General features: G+C 42.9%; 2 protein-coding genes across 2 annotated transcripts in view; one reads left to right on the top strand and one right to left on the bottom strand.

Moving 5' to 3' along the window:
* LOC137650425 (dehydrogenase/reductase SDR family member on chromosome X homolog) overlaps nt 1-22,500 on the top strand; it is an 833,317-nt gene that overhangs the window by 542,643 nt on the left and 268,174 nt on the right. The window lies entirely within an intron of this gene.
* LOC137651970 (uncharacterized) lies at nt 14,097-14,696 on the bottom strand. Its single transcript, XM_068385209.1, has 2 exons — nt 14,534-14,696; nt 14,097-14,338 (listed from the first exon to the last, which is right to left on the bottom strand). Exons 1-2 carry the CDS (start codon nt 14,694-14,696, stop codon nt 14,097-14,099), a joined length of 405 nt encoding a protein of 134 aa, XP_068241310.1.

A 22,500-nucleotide genomic window follows, 5' to 3' on the forward strand; every position in this document is an offset into this window, starting at 1 on the left:
CTGTTGAAAGACATCACCAAACTCATCCCAACTGTGGACAACATTAGGGGTGAGTGTCTGATTGGATGGTAAAAGACAACCCAAACCTCACCCCAACTGTGGACAACAATGGGGATGAGTGACTTAGTGGGTGTTAAAAGACACCACCATCCTCACCCCAACTGTGGACAACAATGGGGGTGAAGGACTGAGAGGTTGTTAAAAGACACCCCCAACCTCACCCCAACTGTGGAAAACAATGGGGGTAAGTGACTGAGTGAGTGTTAAAAGACACCCCCAACCTCACACCAACTGTGAACAACAATGGTGGTGAGTGACTGAGTAGGTGGTAAGAGAAACCCCGCACCTCACCCAAACTGTGGACAACAATGGGGTAAGGGACAAGGTATTTATCACCATATCAAGACAACGGGACCCCCAGTCTTCGCCAAATTCAGACGTCTGGCACCGGATCGATTGGCAGCTGTCAAACAGACATTCGCCAAAATGGAAGAAATGGGCCTTTGCCAAAAGGGCTCCAGCCCATGGTCGTCACCCTTACACATCGTCCTGAAGAAAGACAGCTCCCTCCGTCCGTGTGGGGATTACAGGTGCCTGAACATGCAAACAGAACCACATGACTACCCCCTCTCAAACATCGCCGACGTGACCTCCTACCTGCACAAAGCGAAGTTTTTCTCCACGCTCGACCTCCTGAAGGGGTATTATCAGGTGCCTATGAACCCAGAGGACATCCCCATGACTGCCATCACCACTCGCTTTGGTGCATACACCTTCAATTACTCCCGTTTGGATCTTCGTAATGCTAGGGCCAGTTTTCAACGTCTCATGGGTGGCATCTTAGGGGATCTCCCCTTCTGTATATGTTACGTGGACAACATACTTGTGTTCTCTTCCCCAAAAAAGGAACACTTCCGTCATCTGCGCATCGAGCTCAACCGCCTGCAACAAAACGGCCTTGTAGTCCGGAAAGGACGCCAACGAAATGTCATTCTTAGGGCCCCGCATCACTCCTGAAGGAGTCCATCCCCTCCCTGAGAAGGTAGCAATCATTCAGAACTTCCCCACACCCTTGACCGTCAGAGCACTGCAGGAATTCTTGAGTATGATCAACTATTATCACCGTTTTCTGCCAGCCATTGCCACCATTGGCCTTCTTCAGCAGAAAACTGTCCAAGGCAGAATCGGGTTATTCTACCTTCGATCGCCAATTGATGGCGGTGCACTTGGCTGTCCGTCACTTTCGGCATTTCTTAGAAGGTACGCCCTTCGTCCTTTGCATAGACCACATGCCTCTGGTGCACGCCTTCACTCAACAGTCTGACGCCTGGTCCGCCGACATATCTCCACTGTGGCTGAATACAATTGCACCCTTCAACATGGCCTTGGGAAAATGAATCCCGTTGCCGATGCCCTGTCAAGAAACACGTTGGCCGCCGTTCAACTGGGATTGGATTACAACGCCTTGGGAAGACGTCCCTCTTGACAACCCCAACACCACCACCCTCTGTGACGTCAGTACTGGTAGACCGTGACCGTGGATTCCTGCTCCCATTGGCTGATAGGTGTTTGATTTCAATCACTGCCTTTCACATCCCTCGAGCCGTTCTACTGCACAGCTGCTGAAGACAAAGTTCATTTGGCACGGCATTACTAAGGATGCTAAGGATTGGGTCCGCACTTGTACTTCTTGCCAAACTTCCAAAGTACATCAACACATGGATTCAGGAGTGGGCACCTTTCCTCAACTTTAGTGTCGTTTTACCCACATTCACGTCAACGTTTTAGGCCCCCTACCCACATCACAAGGACATCGTTACCTGTTTACCGTCATCGACCGCTCCACTCGTTGGCCTGAAGCCATTCCCATGGAAACTGCAACGTCCGCCTCATGTACATCTGCCTTACTCTCAGGATTGATTGCAAGATTTGGTATCCCTGAGCATATTACTTCTGACAGGGGTACCACTTTTACCTCTCAATTGTGGACATCATTAGTGAATCTCCTGGGCATCACCCTACATCAGACAACTGCCTACAACCCTGCTGCCAATGGAATGGTTGAACGTTTTCATCGCATCCTCAAAGCAGTTTTGATGTCCCGCTGCAAGGACTTCAACTGGTTTACTCAGCTTCCCTGGGTACTCCTGGGACTAAGGACCACTCCTAAAAACGCCCTGGACGTCTCAGCAGTTGAAATGGTGTATGGCGACCCGTTGGTCGTCCCTGCCGAATTCTTTCCTTTGGCAACCTCCTCCGTCGATCTCCAGCACATACGTTACGTCATTGGAAAATCTACTCCATGTCGCCAGACTTACAAGCCCCCAGGGAAGCATCACATACTGACAGACTTGCACTCTCCAATGCAAATCTTCCTACGCAGCAACACTAGCATCCTCCTTTACACGGGCCCTTTCCTTGTGATCCGACGCAATCCGAAAGCATTCCTACTAAACATTCGTTGCAAAGAAGACTGGGTCTCCATTTATCATCTAAAACCTGCTTATCTCCTGCCAGATGACCCGCCTACAGTTAGCCTCTCTAGATCAAGGTGCCCTATTTAACATGTGCAGTATGTAATTTTTAGTGGGGGAGCCATGTACCATATGTGTGTCACATGATCGTTGTGAACAACAATGGGGTCAATGACTGAGTTGGTGTTATAAGACACCCCAAACTCACCCCAACTGTGGACAGCAATGGGGGCGAGTAACTGAGTGGGATTTAAAAGACCCCCCAACCTCACCCCAACTGTGGATAACGATGGGGGCCGAGTAGATGATAAAAGAAACCCCTAACCTAATACAAACCCAAATGGTGCACAAAAATGGGGGCTGAATGGGTGTTAAAAGAAACCCCAACCTCACCCCAACTGTGGACAACAACTGGGGTGAGTGATTAAGTAGGTGTTGAAAGACAACCCCAAACTCACATAAACAGTGAACAACAATAGGGGTGAGGGATTGAGTTGGTGTTAAAAGAAGACGGCAAACTTTTCTGAACTGTGGACAACAATTGGGGTGAGTGATTAAGTGGGTGTTAAAAGACATCACCAAACTCACCCCAACTGTAGACAGCAATTGGGGTGAGTGATTGAGTGGGTGTTGAAAGATAACCCCAAACTTACCCCAGCTGTGAACAAAAATGGGGGAGAGTGACTGAGTGGGTGTTAAAAGACAACAACAAACTTTTCCGTACTGTGGACAACAATTGGGGTGAGTGATTAGGTGGGTGTTAAAAGACATCACCAAACTCACCCCAACTCTGGACAACAATTGGGATGAGTGGTTGAGTGGGTGTTAAAAGACAACCCGAAACTCATCCCAATTGTGAACAATAGGGGTGGTAGAAGACACCCCAAACTAACTCCAACTGTGGCCAACAAATGGGGTGAAAGATTTAGTGGGTGTTAAAAGACAACCCCAAATTCATCACAACTGTGAACAACAATTGTGATGAATGACTAAGTTGTTGTTAAAAGACACCAACAAACTCACCCTAACTATGGACAACAATTGGGTTGAGTGGGTTTCTAAAGACAACCCCAAAATCACCCCTACTGTGGACAACAATTGTGGTGAGTGATTCAGTTGGTATTAAAATAAAACAAGAAATCACCCCAACTGTGGACAACAATTGGGGTGAGTGATTGAGTGGGTGTTAAAAAAGCAACCCAAAACTTCCCCCAACTGTGGACAACAATTGGGGTGAGTGATTAAGTGGGTGTTAAAAGACAACACCAAACTCACCCCAGCTGTGAACAATAATTAGGGTGAGTGATTGAGTGGGTGATAAAAGACAACCCTCAGATCACCTTGGGAGTGATTGAGTGGGTGTTAAAAGACAACCCCAAACTCACCCCAACTGTGGACAACACTCGTAGTGAGTGATTAAGTGGGTATTAAAAGACAATCCAAAACTCACCCAAAATGTGAACCACAATTGGGGCGAGTGATTGAGTGGGTGTTTAAAGACAACCCCAAACTCAACCCAACTGTGGGCAACAATTTGGATGAGTTATAGAGTTGGTGTTAAAGGACAACCCTAAACTCACCACAACTGTGGATAACAATTGGGGTGAGTGGTTGATTGGGTGTTAAAAGACAACCCCAAACTCACCCCAACTTTGGACAACAAGTGCAGTGAGTGGTTGAGTGAATGTTAAAATACAACCCAAAACTCACCCCAACTGTGAACAGCAATTGTGGTGAGTGATTGAGTGGGTGTTGAAGGACAACCCCAATCTCACCCCAACTGTGGACAAATATTGGGGTCTGATTGGGTGTTCAAAGACACCCCCAAATTCACCCCAACTGTGGACAAAAATGAGGCTGAGTGAGTGTTAAAAGACCCCCCAATTTCACCCCAATGGTGGACAACAATAGTGGTGAGTGACTGAGTGGGTGTTAAAAAACTTCCCCAAACTCACCCCAACTGTGGACAACAATTGAAGCTGAGTGGGTGTTAGATGAGCCCCCAACTTCTTCCCAACTGTGGACAATAATAGGGGTGAGTGACTCAGTGGGTGTTAAAAGACACCCCCAAACTAACCCCAACTGTGGACAACAAGAGGCTGAGTGGGTGTTAAAAAGACATACCTAACCTCACCCCAACTCTGGAAATCAATGGGGGTGAGGGACTGAGTGGGTTTTAAAAGACAACCGCAACCTCACCCCAACTGGCGACAAAAATGGGGGTCTGAGAGGCCGTTAAAAGACACCCCCAAACATCGCCCTGACAGTGGACACCAATGAGCCTTTAAATTGTGTTAAAAGACACCCCCAATATCAGCCCAACTGTGGAAAACAATGGAGGTCTAATTGGGTGTTGAAAGACACCACCAACCTCACCCCAACTGTTGACAACAATGGGAGTGTAAGAGGCTGTTAGAAGACACCCCCGACCTCACTCTTACAGTGGACAACAATGAGGCTGTAAGTGGGCGTTAAAAGAAACCTCTAACCTAACCCCAACTGTGGACAACAATGGGGGTGTGAGAGGGTGTTAAAAGACACCCACAACCTCACCCCAACTTTAGACAACAATGGGGTGTGAGAGGGTGTTAAAAGACACCTCTAACTTCACCCCAACTGTGGACAACAATTGCGGTAGGTGATTGAGTTGGTGTTAGAAGACAACCCCAAATTCACCCCAACTGTGGGCAATAATTAGGGTATGAGTGAGTGTTCAAAGACACCCCCAAACTCATCCCAACTCTGGACAACAACGAGGCTGAGTGGGTGTTAAAAGACACCCCCAACTTCACCCCAACTGTGGACAACAATAAGAGTGAGTTAACGAGTGGGTGTTAAAAGACACCCCCCAAACTCACCCCAACTGTGGACAATTATTGAGGCAGAGTGGGTGTTAAAAGACCACCCCCCAAATTCAACCCAACTGTAGACAACAATAGGGGTGAATGACTTAGTGTGTGTTAAAAGACAGTCCCAAAACTCACCCTAACTGTGGACAACAAGGAGGCGGTGCGGGTGTTAAAAGACAACTGTGGTAATCAATAGGGGTCTGAGAGGGCGTTAAAATACACCCCCGACCTCACCCTAATTGAGGACAACAATGAGGATAAAAGTGGGCATTGAGAGAAACCCCCAACCTCACCAACTTTGGACAACAATGGGGGTGTTAGAGGTTGTTAAAAGACACCCCAAACATCACCCTAACAATGTACAACAACGAGGCTGTAAGTGGGCGTTAAAAGAAACCCCCAACCTCAACCCAACAGTGGACAAAAATAGGGGTGTGAGAAGGTGTTAAAAGACAACCACAACCTTAACATAGCAGTGGACCTCAATGAGGCTGAAAGTGCGTGTTAAAAGACACCCCCAACCTCAACCCAACAGTGGACAAAAATGGTGGCGTGAGGTGTGGAAAGACACCCCCCAAACTCAACATAAAAGTGAAAACAACGAGGCTGTAAGTGGGCGTTAAAAGACACCCACAACCTCACCCCAACAGTGGACAAAAATGGTGGTGTGTGAAGGTGTTAAAAGACACCCCCAACCTCACCCTAACAGTGGACAACAACAAGGCTGTAAGTGGTCGTTAAAAGGCACCCCCAACTTCACCCGAACTTTGAACAACAATGCGGGTGTGAGAGGGTGTTAGAAGACACCCCCAACCTCACCCTAACAGAGGACAACAATGACGCTGTAAGTGGGCATTAAAAGACACCGCCAACCTCACCCCAATTGTGGACAACAATAAGGGTGTGAAAGGGTGTTAAAAGACACCCCCAACTCCACCCTAACAGTGGACAAGAATGAGGCTGTAAATGGGCGTTAAAAGACACCCCTAACCTCACCCTAACTGTGAACAACAATGAGGGTGTCAGAGGCTGTTAAAATACACCCCCAACCTCATCCTAACAGTGGACAACAATGGGGCTTTAAGTGGGCGTTAAAAAAAAAAACCAACCTCATACAAACTGTGGACAATAATGGGGCGTGAGAGGGTGTTAAAAGACATTCCCAACCTCACCCTAACAGAGGACAACGATGAGGCTGTAAGTGGGCCTTAAAAGACACCCTAACCTAACCACAACTATGGACAAATATGTGAGTGTGAGAGGGCGTTAAAAGACACCCACAACTTAACCCCAACAGTGGAAAACATTGGGGCTGTAAGTGGGTGTTAAAAGATACACCTAACCTAACCACAACTATGGACAACATTGGGGGTGTGAGAGGGCGTTAAAAAACACCCCCAACCTCACCCCAACTTTGGAAAACACTGTGTGTGAGAGGGTGTTAAAAGACACCCCCAATCTCAAACTGACAGTGGACAACAATGAGGCTGTATGTGGTTGTTAAAAAACACCCCCAACCTCACCCCAACTTTTGGACAACAATGGGGGTGTGAGAGGGTGTTAAAAAGCACCCCCAACCTCACCCCAACTTTGGACAACACTGGGGGTGTGACAGGGTGTTAAAAGACACCCAGAATGTAACCCTAACAGTGGACAACAATGAGGCTGTATGTGGGTGTTAAAAGAGAACCCCGACCTCACCCTAACAGTGGACAAAAATGTGGTGTGAGAAGTTGTTAACAAACACAACCAACCTCACCCCAACTTTGGACAACACTTGGGGTGTGAAAGGGTGTTAAAAGACTCCCCAAATCTAACCCTAACAGTGGATAATAATGAGGCTGTATGTGGGTGTTAAAAGACACCGCCAACCTCACCCTAACAGTTTACAACAATGAGGCTGTAAGCGAGTGTTAAAAGACACCGCCAACCTCACCTTAACAGTGGACAACAATGAGGCTGTAAGCGGGTGTTAAAAGACACCCCCAACCTCGGCCCAACTTTGAACAACAATGGGGGTGTGAGAGGGTGTTAAAAGACACCCCCAACCTCACCCTAACAGTGGACAACTATGAGGCTGTAAGTGGGCGCTAAAAGACACCCCCAACCTCACCCTAACTTTGGACAACAATTGGGGTGTGAGAGGGTGTTAAAAGACACCCCCAACTAAACCCCAACTGTGCACAACAATGGGGGTGTGAGAGGGCGTTGAAAGACCCACCCAACTTCACCACAATTATGGACAACAATGGGGGTGTGAGAGGGCATTAAAAGAAACCCCCAACCTCACCACAACTGTGGACAACAATGGAGGTGTGCAAGGGTGTTTAAAGACGCCCTCAACCTCACCCTAATAGTGGACAACAATGGGTCTGTAAGTGGGTGTTAAAAGACACCCCCATCCTCACCCCAACTTTGGACAGCTATGGTGGTGTGAGAGGTTTTTAAAAGACACCCCCAACCTCACCCTAACAGTGGACAACAATGAGGCTGTAAGTGGATGTTAAAAGGCACCCCCAAACTGACCCCAACTTTGGAAAAAAATGGGGGTGTGAGAGGGTGTTGAAAGACGCCCCTAACCTCACCACAACAGTGGACAACAATGAGGCGGTAAGTGGGCATTAAAAGAAACCCAACCTCACCCCAACTGTGGACAACAATGGGGGTGTGAGAGGGTGTTAAAAGACACCCCCAACCTCACCGTAACTTTGGACAACAATGGGGCTGTAAGTGGGTGTTAAAAGAAACCCAACCTCACCCCAACTATGGACAACAATGGGGGTGTGAGAGGTTGTTAACCCTGGATAGGTACGGTGGGTCGTTCGCGACCCCGAGCGTCAAAAAAAAACAGGTTTTTCTCACGTGACTCACCCCCGTGACTGAATTTGTGGGTGATCGACCTGCAGGAGGTGTCTCCCCTACACGCTCTAGTAGTGTCCAGATGTGCATTGCTGTAGCTGTACTCCTTCCCCGATTTCTGAGACGCGTCGGGGTCGTTCGCGTCCGAGTTTACCCTTCTAAGGTAGTTTGCATAATTATCAAAGTTATTACGTATTATGAAATTGTCGTAGAATGGTGCAACTTGTATAGGTTATCAGTTGTGGAAAGTCTTGGTGGATTGTTTGGCTACCATGTGCATGTTTTTTTTTTTAGTTAAAAGGTCGTTCATCACCACGAGGACCATTTTACCGCGAGTGCCCCTTTTTCATTTTTTTTCATTTTTTTGCCAAGTCATTTTTCCGTAAGATATTGCCAAATAGTGTCGTAAAACTTTTGCTTGTTTAGTGTTTGAAAGTGTGTCTAGATGATCTGGCTACCCATGCATGACTTTGTTTTTGTCAGATACGACGTAGTTATTGGTATATTGGGTATCTAACTGCGGTTACCAATTTCTGTTTTTTTCAATATTTGTAAAAATTACTACGTAGTAAGGAATTGCCGTATATTATTCATTTTTTTTTCATGTTTATGTGTTAGAAAGTGTGCCTTGATGGTTGGGCTAACACGTGCATGTCTTTTTTTTTATCTGAGATGTCGTATATTAGAATGTCGGGCATTTTACCGCGAGTGTCCCTTTTTCATTTTTTTTCATTTTTTTGCCAAGTCATTTTTCCGTAAGATATTGCGAAATAGTGTCGTAAAACTTTTGCTTTTTTAATGTTGGAAAGTGTGTCTAGATGATCTGGCTACCCATGCGTGATTTTGTTTTTGTCAGATACGACGTAGTTATTGGTATATTGGGTATTTAACTGCGGTTGCCAATTTCTGTTTTTTTTTTAATATTTGTAAAAATTTACTACGTAGTAAGGAATTGCCGTATATTATTGATTTTTTTTTCATGTTTATGTGTTAGAAAGTGTGCCTTGATGGTTGGGCTAACACGTGCATGTCTTTTTTTTAATCTGAGATGCCGTATATTAGAATGTTGGGCATTTTTCCGCGAGTGCCCCTTTTTATTTGTTTTGCATTTTTTTGCTTAGTCATGTTACCGTAAGGAATTGGCAAGTAGTGTCGCAAAACTTATATTTTTATAGTGTTGGAAAGTGTTTCTAGATGATCTGGCTACCCATGCCTATTTTTTTTTTAGCCAGATATGGCGTATATATAAGTATGTGTTCGATTTTCCTGTGATTGCCATTTTTTCGTTTTTTCCCATTTCTTTCAAAATTACTACGTACTAAGGAACTATCACAGAGTAATATTTCATTTATATGTTTATTTGTCGGAAAATATGCCTTGATGGTTTGCCTAGCACGTGGCTGAAATTTTTTTTTTCTGAAATGCCGTATATTAGAATGGCCATTTTTCCACGAGTGCCCCTTTTTATTTGTTTTGCATTTTTTTGCTTAGTCATGTTACCGTAAGGAATTGGCAAGTAGTGTCGCAAAACTTATAATTTTATAGTGTTGGAAAGTGTTTCTAGATGATCTGGCTACCCATGCCTATCTTCTTTTTTTAGCCAGATATGGCGTATATATAGGTATGTGTTCGATTTTCCTGTGATTGCCATTTTTTCGTTTTTTCCAATTTCTTTCAAAATTACTACGTACTAAGGAACTATCACAGAGTAATATTTCATTTATATGTTTATTTGTCGGAAAATATGCCCTGATGGTTTGCCTAGCACGTGGCTGAAATTTTTTTTTTCTGAAATGCCGTATATTAGAATGGCCATTTTTCCACGAGTGCCCCTTTTTATTTGTTTTGCATTTTTTTGCTTAGTCATGTTACCGTAAGGAATTGGCAAGTAGTGTCGCAAAACTTATAATTTTATAGTGTTGGAAAGTGTTTCTAGATGATCTGGCTACCCATGCCTATCTTCTTTTTTTAGCCAGATATGGCGTATATATAGGTATGTGTTCGATTTTCCTGTGATTGCCATTTTTTCGTTTTTTCCCATTTCTTTCAAAATTACTACGTACTAAGGAACTATCACAGAGTAATATTTCATTTAGATGTTTATTTGTCGGAAAATGTGCCTTGATGGTTTGCCTAGCACGTGGCTGAATTTTTTTTTTCTGAAATGCCGTATATTAGAATGTTAGCCATTTTTCCGCGAGTGCCCCTTTTTGTTTTGCATTTTTTTGCTTAGTCATGTTACCGTAAGGAATTGGCAAGTAGTGTCGCAAAACTTATATTTTTATAGTGTTGGAAAGTGTTTCTAGATGATCTGACTATCCATGCCTATCTTTTTTTTAGCCAGATATGGCGTATATATAGGTATGTGTTCGATTTTCCGGTGATTGCCATTTTTTCGTTTTTTCCCAATTCTTTCAAAATTACTACGTACTAAGGAACTATCACAGAGTAATGATTCCTCTAGATGTTTATTTGTCGGAAAATTTTGTTTACTTTTTTTTTGATTGAATATCATCAAGTTTTTTTAGCTAAAATATTGTTTTACATTTTTTTTTTCGATTTTATTTCCCTTCAAAAAAATTTTTTTGGGTCAGAATTTTAATTTTATAGTCGTAAAATAATCGACAATTATCCAGCAACCCACCATACAATTTTTATGCATATCCAATAATAATTAGATTAGTAAATAACACCTTGAAATTGACATACCCTTCCTACATTTCAAGTGGCAGATTAGGGAGTCTGAGTCAGTGTGGTTGGCGGCCATTTTGTGGACATATCCGAAGCGTAAGCTGCCCTATCTATATATATTCTTGTTCCCTATAGAATTTGTGATATTTTGGTATATTTTTACCTGCATAAATATCATATTATATATTAAATATATGTATTTTTTTACGAAATTTCTAAGTACTCAAAAAATTACCTTTAGATATGGCCCCTGATATAAATGTAATTTATAAAATAATGAAGATTTTTTTACATATTTCTATTTTAGGATAACATATGTTTATTCCCTAAAAAAATTAGCCACTTCCTATTTCATTTGGGTACCCAAAAAAATTCATGAAATTTGGACAAATTTTTTTGGCCAAAAAAAGTTACCCTTTTTTTCTCATTTCAGATCTTCACCTCCATGGGTCTGACTTCATCCAAAATACATCAAGATGTGTCCTAAACATTCAAGAATCAATTCCTAAAAGGATTTGTGTATATATGTATAAACTTTTTTTTTATGAATTTTTATGTCAGGTCTTTTTTTTTCTACTTAATTTTTTAAAATATTTATAATAGATAGTTTTTATGCAGATGAGTAGTATTTATCTTTACAGTTGTTTTAAGCATTCATTGAAGTTTTTTTTTTGGCAAAAGAAAAAAGGAGGTTACTGCAAAAACTGATTTTTCAAGAATTTTTTTTGGCGTCGGGGTCGTTCGCGTCCGAGTATACCCTTAAAGGGGTGTCCGAGGACCGTACCTATCCAGGGTTAAAAGACACCCCCAATTTAACCCCAACTGTGGACAACAGTGGGGGTTTGGGAGGGCGTTTAAAGACTCGCCCAACTTCACCCCAATTATGGACAACAATGTGGGTGTGAGAGGGCGTTAAAAGAAACCCCCTACCTCACCACAACAGTGGACAACAATGTGGGTGTGAGCAGGTGTTAAAAGACACCCCATCCTCACCCTAACAATGGACAACAATGGGATTGTAAGTGGGCGTTAAAAGACACCCCCCTCTTAGTTATCATTAGATATAAAAGTAAATAAGGTTTTCACAGAAACACTTGCGTACGTTTTTAAGCCATATAATGTTTGAAAATAATAAAAATAAAGGTAATACATTGGAGGAGCTGTGAACAGTGTCGGGCTATGGGAAAGACTGGTTACTATAATACCAGATAACTAAAATATGATATGCATGCCACATGAAATGATATGCTACATAGTATTCTCTATGCTCCAGTAAACAAGAATACTTGTATACATGTATTCCTAACACAACATATATGCTAATTGTGTATTAGCAAGAAAGGTACATCTAACAATGATAATCATATATACATGTAAATAATTACAATGATAATCCATCACCTCCCTCTCCCCTTTGCTTTCAATGAGCTATATGAATGGGTATGCCATCTAGGTGAACGCCAATACTCAGCTTGAGTGCCACTTTGCTGTTGTTGACTAATAGCGGGAACAACATTCCTCTTCTTTGGAGGTTGCTGTGTCTCGTCAGGCAAATATGAAGGAGAATGAGGTACAGGGCGTACAACACGGCGGTTACGCCATAATAATTCTTCCTGAGGGTAACTTCACATGGTAGAATCTTGACCTACTGATGCCGATAATAATGCCAGTCTTATCTCATCGCTTAGAGATAGGGTCTTGGATACGGACATTATCATTGAGCTTGAGTGGTTCCAAAGGGTGTGCATGGCTGTCATACCTTATTTTGGTTGCTTCTGTACGTGATGCTACATGAAGGTCATATTCATTAGCTTTTTCTTGCCACTCCTGCTTGAATGATGATGCATGGGCTGGGATGCATGATCGAAGGGCTTGGCCATATAATATCTGCGCTGGAGAAAGGCCAGCATAATTAGGAGTATTCCTTATTTCCAACAATCCTTTGTCAAAATCTTCGGTGTCTATGTTCCCAGAAGGTGCTACTTTTAGGATAAAATGTTTGACCTTCATGGCTACCTCGGCATGGCCATTACTTTGGGGATATTAAGGTGTGGATATCACATGTTGAAGACCCCATCGGGTTAGAAAATTCTTGAATTCTGAGCTGGTGAACTGAGGTCCACCATCTGTCCTCAGCCTTACTGGAACACCTAAGTTTCGGAAGATGTGGCTGAAGTGTCATGTTGTTACTTCCGCTGTAGTATTGGTACCAAATTTTACAACTACAGGCCATCCAGATAGTCTGTCTACATAGACCAGGAAAGGATTCCCAGCAACACTGAAGAAATCAGCTGATACTTATTCGAAGGGACGAGAGGGGTTCTCGTTGCATAATAGTGGTTCCTGCTGTTGGCTTGGCTGCATTATATGACATGGCTCGCAGGCATGGACAGTATTTGCTATATCTGAATTAATACCTGGCCAATATACAGTCTGTTTAGCCCGACGCTTAGTCGCCTCCACTCCACAATGGCTGTCATGAAGGAGCCTTAAAATACTGCATCGCATAGCTAAGGGAATTACTATTTGTCTACCATACAGGACAAGGTCATCATCAGTGTATAAATCCTCTCTTATTTTCCAATAGGGTAGTAGGTCATTGTGGAGATTGTAGCGGTGAATGGGGAATCCGTTGGCAACGTTCTGGAGGAGTCTTGTGTACGAGGGGTCCTCACGTGCTGCGGTGCGAATCTCTTTTAAGATAAGATCTTGTGTATCTGATGTCTTCACATCTGAAATTGCATCCACAGTCTTAGCTACTACACTCCTGAGGGAAAGATGGGTTTCTCTATTTAACATATCATCTTCAGACGTTGGGTGGCTCACAGGGGAACGTGAAATGGCATCAGGGATGCAATGTTCCTTGCCTTTACCCCATACTGCAGTGAAGATATAGGGTGAAACTTTCTCTTTCAGACGCTGAATACGTGTGTTTTCTATTGCATCCAATGTATATGTATTCAAGATGGGTATCAGGGGTCTATGGTCAGTCACCAATGTGAAATGGGGCAATCCGAGTAAGTAATGGCAATATTTATTCATATCCCAAACTGAAGCTAAACATTCTAGTTCAATGGTGGCCCACCTAGTTTCTGCATCAGCCAAAAATCTTGAACCACACTGGACCATGCGGAAACGGCCTTCTCCATGGTCTTGTAGACGTGCATATCCTAAACCATATAAACGAGAAGCATCCGTTTGTAGTATGGTGAGGCACGTCAGGTCAAAATGAGCTAGCACAGGTGGCCGAGAGCGCCTTTTTAACACTGGCAAAGACAGCATCACGATCTTCTGTCCACGTGAAGGATCTCTTAGGGCTCATTACCGGCTGAAGCGGATCTGCTGGAGCTGCAAGATCGGATGAAAATTCTGTTAATTGGTTAGTAAGGCCCATGAATGACCTTAAATCTGTCAGATTGGCTGGCTTAGGGAACTCTGAAATAGCTTGAACTTTCTCCTCTTCGGCTGCAATTCCATTTTCAGATAATGTATACCCACAAAAAGATACAGTTGGGCTAGCAATAACAAACTTTTCTGCATTTAAAGTAATACCGTGAGTCCTACAGCGAGACAAAACTTTGTTGAGCCCGCATAAGTGAGAATAATAATCCTTTTCATATACAAGGATATCATCCACAACCTTGACACAATGTTGGATGCCCTGAAGAGCAATATCAACTCTCCTGCAGTAGGCATCTCCTGAACCGCTGAATCCCATGGGTGAACGAAGATAGCGATACCGACCATAGGGCGTGATGAATGTTGTAAGGGCTTGGTCTTCCTCTGCTAGTGGGATCCGCCAGTACCCACACAATGCATCCATGGTGGAGAAATACCTTGAATTAGGATCAATACTCCTGATTGACTAAATGGTGATGGTGAAGGATGTGTAGGCCTTAAAACAGTACAGACACATCACTTCTCCAGTAGACTAGCATTTCACCCTTCCTAATAGACCGGGAGCCAGCAGTGGTTTGGGTAGCTGAAAAGCGAACCAATTTTCTTAGTCATAGTGATGTTGTATGCACATCACTGTTTATGAAAACTGAAGTCTGCCGGGGATCTGGTGGTGGGTGTGGCCCTCAGCGGCATGAAAGTGATATGGAAAAATTGACCTAGATCAGCTGGAAAGTGAACCACTTGATAATGGTGTTGAAATGTCCCTTATACCTTCAGGAACTGGGAATGGGTACTGACAGACTTTTTGTGTGGTGGCGTGACCCTGACAGACTTGCGTAACTGCCACGTCAAAATTGACCTAGATCAGCTGAAAAGCGAACCGAATGAAACTTGTTGTAAAATCATCAGTACCACCCCAGGTATAGTGAATGACCACTGACAGACAGTTTCTGTGGTGGGGTACCCCTGACAGACATGCCCAAATGACCAGACCCCATAAGTGACCTAGATCAGCTGATAAGCGAACCAAATGAAACTTTTTGTAAAATTATCAGTACTACTCCAGGTATAGCGAATGACCACTGACAGACAGTTTCTGTGGTGGGGTACCCCTGACAGACATGCCCAAATGACCAGACCCCATAAGTGACCTAGATCAGCTGAAAAGCGAACTAAATGAAACTTGTTGTAAAATCATCAGTATCACTCCAGGTATAGTGAATGGCCACTGACAGACAGTTTCTGTGGTGGGGTACCCCTGACAGACATGCCCAAATGACCAGACCCCATAAGTGACCTAGATCAGCTGAAAAGCGAACTAAATGAAACTTGTTGTAAAATCATCAGTATCACTCCAGGTATAGTGAATGGCCACTGACAGACAGTTTCTGTGGTGGGGTACCCCTGACAGACATGCCCAAATGACTAGACCCCATAAGTGACCTAGATCAGCTGAAAAGCGAACCAAATGAAACTTGTTGTAAAATTATCAGTACCACTCCAGGTATAGTGAATGACCACTGACAGACAGTTTCTGTGGTGGGGTACCCCTGACAGACATGCCCAAATGACCAGACCCCATAAGTGACCTAGATCAGCTGAAAAGCGAACTAAATGAAACTTGTTGTAAAATCATCAGTATCACTCCAGGTATAGTGAATGGCCACTGACAGACAGTTTCTGTGGTGGGGTACCCCTGACAGACATGCCCAAATGACTAGACCCCATAAGTGACCTAGATCAGCTGAAAAGCGAACCAAATGAAACTTGTTGTAAAATTATCAGTACCACCCCAGGTATAGTGACTGACAATCAATCTTTCAATGTGCTTTACAACATTAAACTAGTTTCAGGTTCAAAGTAACTGAAGAAATGGACCAAGACAAATCTCCTTCCCAGGTGGAAGATCTATTGGAAAGTTTCACAGAGGAGTCATCTCAAACTGGAGATGATAATAAATGTACATCACCAAGAGTAAACGGGAAGGTAATGAAAATTTCAACTTCTAATTGTTTTAGTGGTGTTTTCAGATCGTTTTAGAACAAACATTTATTATTGTATGAAGCACTAATGGTATTAAGAAGTTTGTTATTTGTGGATTTTTTTTTCTAGGGTAATGAAAATGGTGCGGTGGCCTCCATCTGTTTCATCTGCAAAACGTTAACTGAAGAGGATAAACAGTTGAAGAGAATTGAGAGAACAGGACCCTCCTTGAAGAATGCTGCATCCATTCGTTCCATCCTGATGAGTGACAAATATGAAGAAGTCACAAGGAGGATTATGAGCTCTGACTTTTGTGGTGAAATGTACCATCCCTCCTGCCACCGAAGATACACTGCTGTGAAGAGACCGAAAGATGAGTTGGGTCCATCAAAGAGAGATACAAGGTCAAGCAGTGTCTTACCAAAGACTGAGAGACATGGCATCTTAAAGAGAGGGTGTATCTTCTGTGGGAAGGAGAGGAAAAAGAAACGGGGAAAAGAGGAACCACTTACATCAATTGCAACAAAAGGTGGCTGTGATACACTATTGGAGCGGGCCCATAGATCCACAAATGACCATTTCAAAAGTTTGATCATGGGCAATATTGATCTTATTGCCAAAGAGGGTAAATACCACAAGTCGTGCATATGGCATTTCATGCATGAGACAGAAGTGGCAGAAACAAGTTGAGCAACACCTCATGATATTCATAAAAGGGCGTTCAAATCACTGTGGTTTCATCACAGAACAAATTATCCAAAATGAAAAGTCTCTGATGGTGACATCATTGTTGAATAAGTACAAAGGTGAATACACAAGTAATGGAGGTGATCCCCAAGATGTTGACGCATGCACAACACAAAATCTGATAAGGAAAGTTCAAGATAAATTTGGTGACCAAGTCCGAGTGAAGCTTGCTGACAATAGAAGGGGAAATTTCATCCATGCCGCATCACTCATTGAAGAAGAGGCACGAGTACATCTGTATGACAACACAAAGGAACATGAGGAAAATGAAAAACTTATATGGGCGGCCCTCCATCTTTGTTCCCAGATCATGCAGTTGCCAAAATTCAAAGTGCCTGATCCAGCCACAGTGCAAAATTTGAAAGAAAGTGCACCGGATATACCAAAGCAACTGGAGCTGTTTTTTAGAAGCTTCTTAGGTGGCCTTACACCAAACTTACAAGGGCCTCAAAATGGGGCAATTGACCGAAGGGCTACATCGATGGCATCTGATGCTGTGTTTAGTGCTACGCATGGTACAGTTAAGCCGTGGAAACACACTGCAATGGGACTGGGTGTAGCTTCACTAACAGGATCGAAGTTAACATTGCAGATTTTGAACCGTGCAGGTCATAGCATTAGTTACTGTGACGCTAAAGGTCTTGAAACTGAATTCGCTTATTCAGTTTCATCAGGTAGTCATGTTGCACCTGATGGTATTTATTTACTCGCAGATAGAGCAACAGCCTGTGTATGGGACAACAATGATGCAAATGTGGAGACACTAGATGGAAAAGCAACACTTCATTCCACTGTTGGTCACACGTATCAAAACACAGCTGAGCAAGACAAGGGGCAATTTAGTAACTCTTCCTTTCAGTTCCGTGATGGAAAAAATAGAAGAACATTTGTGGGAAATGATCAGGAAATTCCTCCACTTAGAAAATCCTTGAAGGCAGCCATCTTCACCAGTACGGCCGCAACAGTCACGAGTCAAGGCAGTGGTAGCGCCTCATCTCTATAACTCCATCAAAGACCAGGGCTACAGCTGAAACCATTGGATTTGTACTGGTTTTTGCAACTGAAAAAAGGTGACACTCCACTTTATGCATGATTCATCAGCAATTTTGTGAAGGACATGCTCCCACTGCAACGATTCTGCTATATGGACCCAATTCCAAAATCTCCTACAGATAATGCAGTTGTGAGAAAGACTATGATTCGTACTCTTAATGTTGCAAAGGAAACCGGACAAAGTTATGCAGTCATGACGTATGATCTGGCTGTTGCCCTCAAAGCTTATTCCATCCAAGCTCTCGAGTCCCCTCTCTTTGACAAGTTACTGATCATGTTAGGCAATTTTCACATTGAGCTAGCATTTTATGGTGCAATCGGAACTATGATCAACGAAAGTGGAATAGAATGTATCCTAACTGAAGCAGAAGTCTTGGCAGAGGGTTCGATGATGGGCTTCATGAAGGGGAAGTTCTACAATCGTTGTATAAGAATCCATGAACTTCTGGCTAATGTAATGGAACAGAAGCTGTATGACCGTTTCGTGCAAGACCTTACAGAGGACAAGTATCAAGCATTTCAAGATGTGATGATGACGATTCCATCTAATCAAGTTGAAGACCACCTCTCTGATCCAGTTGTTATGCAGCACCTTCTGAAATATGAAGAATTCTTCTATTCTGTCTTGGAGGGAACCGTTGGCCCAATGACTCAGTTCTGGGGAACATATGTATTCCTGGTAAACAGGGTACACCGTGAGCTACATCGTTGTGTTAAAACAAATGATGTAGATGGATACATAGATGTTTTCCCAGTCATACTGGATGTCTTCTTCTCTTTAAATCGTCCAAATTACGCCAGATGGGGAACATTGTTTCTACACAAGCTGACATCTTCCCACCCTCAACTCAGAGAAATACTTCAGAAGGGGGCTTTTTCAATACGGCGAACTAAGAAGAACTACTCCAGGTCGGCAGTTGATCTCTCACTTGAACAGACAGTAAATCGCGATGCAGCGTCCAGTATGAAAGGGATTGTAGCCTTCAGAAATTCTGAAAATGCCAGACGAAGATGGTCCATGACCATGACCCAGAGAGCCATGGCCGTACTGGAGCTGAGAACTTTTGCTGGACTTGAAGTGGGAGAGAGTGCCACAGCACAGTGCCGTTCATACAGAATAAGAAAAGACAACAAGCAAATACAGGCTCTAAGTGAGAAAATAGACGAATTTTGCAATCCCTTCAGTCCTGAAGCTCCAGACACAATGGTGAACCTTGCAACTGGGCGGGCGGCAACAAAAGAAACTTAGAAGTATCTCCTCAGAACATTGCAGAGGGGGCAGGTAGCAAGACAACAATTCGAAAGAGAGTGGCGCAAGGACTCGGCAAGATTTCTGAAGTCAGTAAAAAGGATAAGGGTGAATAACTTCGCATCTGAAAACGAAAAGAAGAAGAAAAAAGGGACGACTCCTGCTACAGAAACTGCAAAGAGAGTTGAAAGTCTGAGGGACTTTTTCATAAGAATCATCATTGTTGTGGCCGAAAATACCAACTTCGATCTCAGGCACGTTCTCAGGTACCCAATCACGTCATATCCTCTTTCCCTGGCATATGCTGATGGAGCACTCTTGAAGAGCAGGAAGCATACATTACTGAATAGGCTGGAAGAGTTCCAGAAAGACACACCAATCCCAACAGAGGTACATCAAGGTATTTGTGTTCGGATATATGATGGAGGCCTGCTTATTCATTCTGTCTTGTCAGTTATGAATGTTGGAACATCGTATGGAGCTATTGCCCGAACCATCCTATCTACAGTATGCACTGGTGGAGGGGATGAAATCCATGTCTACCTTGATAAGTACGTCAAAAATTCAGTCAAGGACAGTGAGAGAAAATTGCATGGTGCAGAAGATTCTGTTTACACAATCACTGGACCTAACCAAACAATGAGACATAAAGGAGCAAAACTTCTCAAGAATGGAATGTTCAAAAACGAACTTGGAAAATTTCTGCTAAAGGAATGGGGGGGAAATCACTATTGGAACATCCTAAATGGAAAAACACTGTATGCCTCTTATGGCGTTGAATGTTTCCAATATACGCCAAATGAATTCCAGGAGATTTCAGTGACCAGCCCAGCTCACCTCCAGGCCAACCACGAGGAAGCAGATACCCTTATAGCATTCCACCTGGAAAATACCTCGGGAAGCAAGGTCCTTGTACGAGCATCCGATACAGATATTCTCATTATACTTATTGGTATACTTGGAAATCAAGACCCAGAAGTGAGGTCCTCCAAAAATGTCTTCATGGACTGTGGCAGTGGAAACAGTAGATTGAGTTGGCATACTCATTGTACAGCAAAGATTTAGAATCATGACAAAATGAAGTTAATTAGTTTGAAGAAATAGTCATGCCGTTGTTACCTACATGATTCATATTCCCCTTCAGGAAAGGCAAAGTCAAACCTCTGGAAATACTTGAGAAGGACCCAACTGGAAACTTTCTCCAGTTGTTCTCCAACATGGGTGAAGTTGACATAGACGTGGCATCCGAGTTTGTTTGCAAGATGTATGGCCAAAACAAAGAACGTGATGTAGATGAAGCACGTTATAGAAAAATTATGCAGATGTCGGGCACAGTAGATAAGGTATATATGTATCAAGTGTGTTGGGTTTTCAGGATGTACCATGTCTCCCTTGAATTGACTTAAGAGAGTAACAATGTATTCAAATCGTAACCTCCAAAGCACATTCTATGATATTTCTTTCTGTCTCTCACTCTAGGGTCTTAACAACCCACATTTATTTTGACACGAAAAGCATTCCGAGTATATTACTCAATTATTTCAATGTAATCTAACTTAAGAACATTCTCTTTTGAAGTATTTTGTCATATGATTCCACATTCCTTTCAGGAAAACCCACTTCTTCATATCAAAAAGGTTGACTGCGCATTGTTGCCCCCAACACGTCGGACACTTAAGAAAAAACTACTGAGGGCACACTACGTGACAGTTTTGTGGAGTCATGCTAACACAAAATCACCGGATCAAGGCCTATGCGCAATTGATTATGGTTGAGCAGTAGATGGTGACTTGTTGCAGCCAATCTGGTTTGACGGACCAGCCGTTCCTGATTCTTTATTTGCTAATGACAGTGACAAAGATCAGGAAATTCTTAGTCAATCAGAGGAAACAGTGATGGAAACAGATAACCTTGATGAACTGAGTGACTATGACCAGTGTGAGGATGAGCCATGGAGTGAGGACTCAGATTCTGATACTGAAGAGATGGATTAGTACATTTAATAGTTGGTCCTCCATTGACACAATGCATTTAATGCAAGGTTATAGTATGTGCACAAAACATTTAACGATGTAATATATATGGCCAGCCGGATTTATCCCTCTTTTTTTACTATTATTTCTCAGCATCCACAATGATGTGAAGGAATTATTATGGACTATATTTTCATTCAGTCTGATCAATTCTATTGTGCATGTATGATATTAGATATTAAATATTAGATATTAGATATATGTTTAAGGAAATGCACTTAATCCATTGTAATTGTTTGATGATAAGCACTTATTATCAGGATGGCGTTATTTACTTTGGTGTCTTTCAGAAAACATAATTTTAATTTTATTCATATTTACTTCTTCAATATTTTTTATGCATTACATTGTCAGGGATATAGATGTTCTATGGGAAACAATGTTCACTTCAACATTGGCCAGTGATGAGTATACAGGATAATTTTATATGTTCGTTTTATTCTATTTCACCTGTTTCGCTTACAAGCTAATCTAGCTTAACCCCTTCTGGACTTGGATGTAGTGACCAGTGTTACAAAGCATCATTACATCTTGGTCCTGAAGGAATTAATTATGGGGTTTGGTCATTTGGGCATGTCTGTCAGGGGTACCCTACCACAGAAACTGTCAGTGGTCATTCACTATATCTGGAGTGGTACTGATAATTTTATAACAAGTTTCATTTGGTTCGCTTTTCAGCTGATCTAGGTCACTTATGGGGTTTGATCATTTGGGCATGTCTGTCAGGGGTACCCCACCACAGAAACTGTCTGTCAGTGGTCATTCACTATACCTGGAGTGGTACTGATAATTTTACAACAAGTTTCATTCGGTTCGCTTTTCAGCTGATCTAGGTCACTTATGGGGTCTGGTCATTTGGGCATGTCTGTCAGGGGTACCCCACCACAGAAACTGTCTGTCAGTGGTCATTCACTATACCTGGGGTGGTACTGATGATTTTACAACAAGTTTCATTTAGTTCGCTTTTCAGCTGATCTAGGTCACTTATGGGGTCTGGTCATTTGGGCATGTCTGTCAGGGGTACCCCACCACAGAAACTGTCTGTCAGTGGTCATTCACTATACCTGGGGTGGTACTGATGATTTTACAACAAGTTTCATTTAGTTCGCTTTTCAGCTGATCTAGGTCACTTATGGGGTTTGATCATTTGGGCATGTCTGTCA

This window comes from Palaemon carinicauda, chromosome 1 (genome assembly GCF_036898095.1).
Source record: "Palaemon carinicauda isolate YSFRI2023 chromosome 1, ASM3689809v2, whole genome shotgun sequence".
Taxonomy (NCBI): Eukaryota; Metazoa; Arthropoda; class Malacostraca; order Decapoda; family Palaemonidae; genus Palaemon; species Palaemon carinicauda.

What these genes read in the sequence shown, in the direction of transcription:
- LOC137651970 (XM_068385209.1), bottom strand. Translation starts at nt 14,696, where the DNA reads ATGGATGCATTGTGTGGGTACTGGCGGATCCCACTAGCAGAGGAAGAC. An exon ending in AGTTGATATTGCTCTTCAGG is followed by an intron (nt 14,339 to 14,533) that starts GCATCCAACATT and finishes ATGGAATTGCAG; the next exon opens with CCGAAGAGGAGAAAGTTCAA.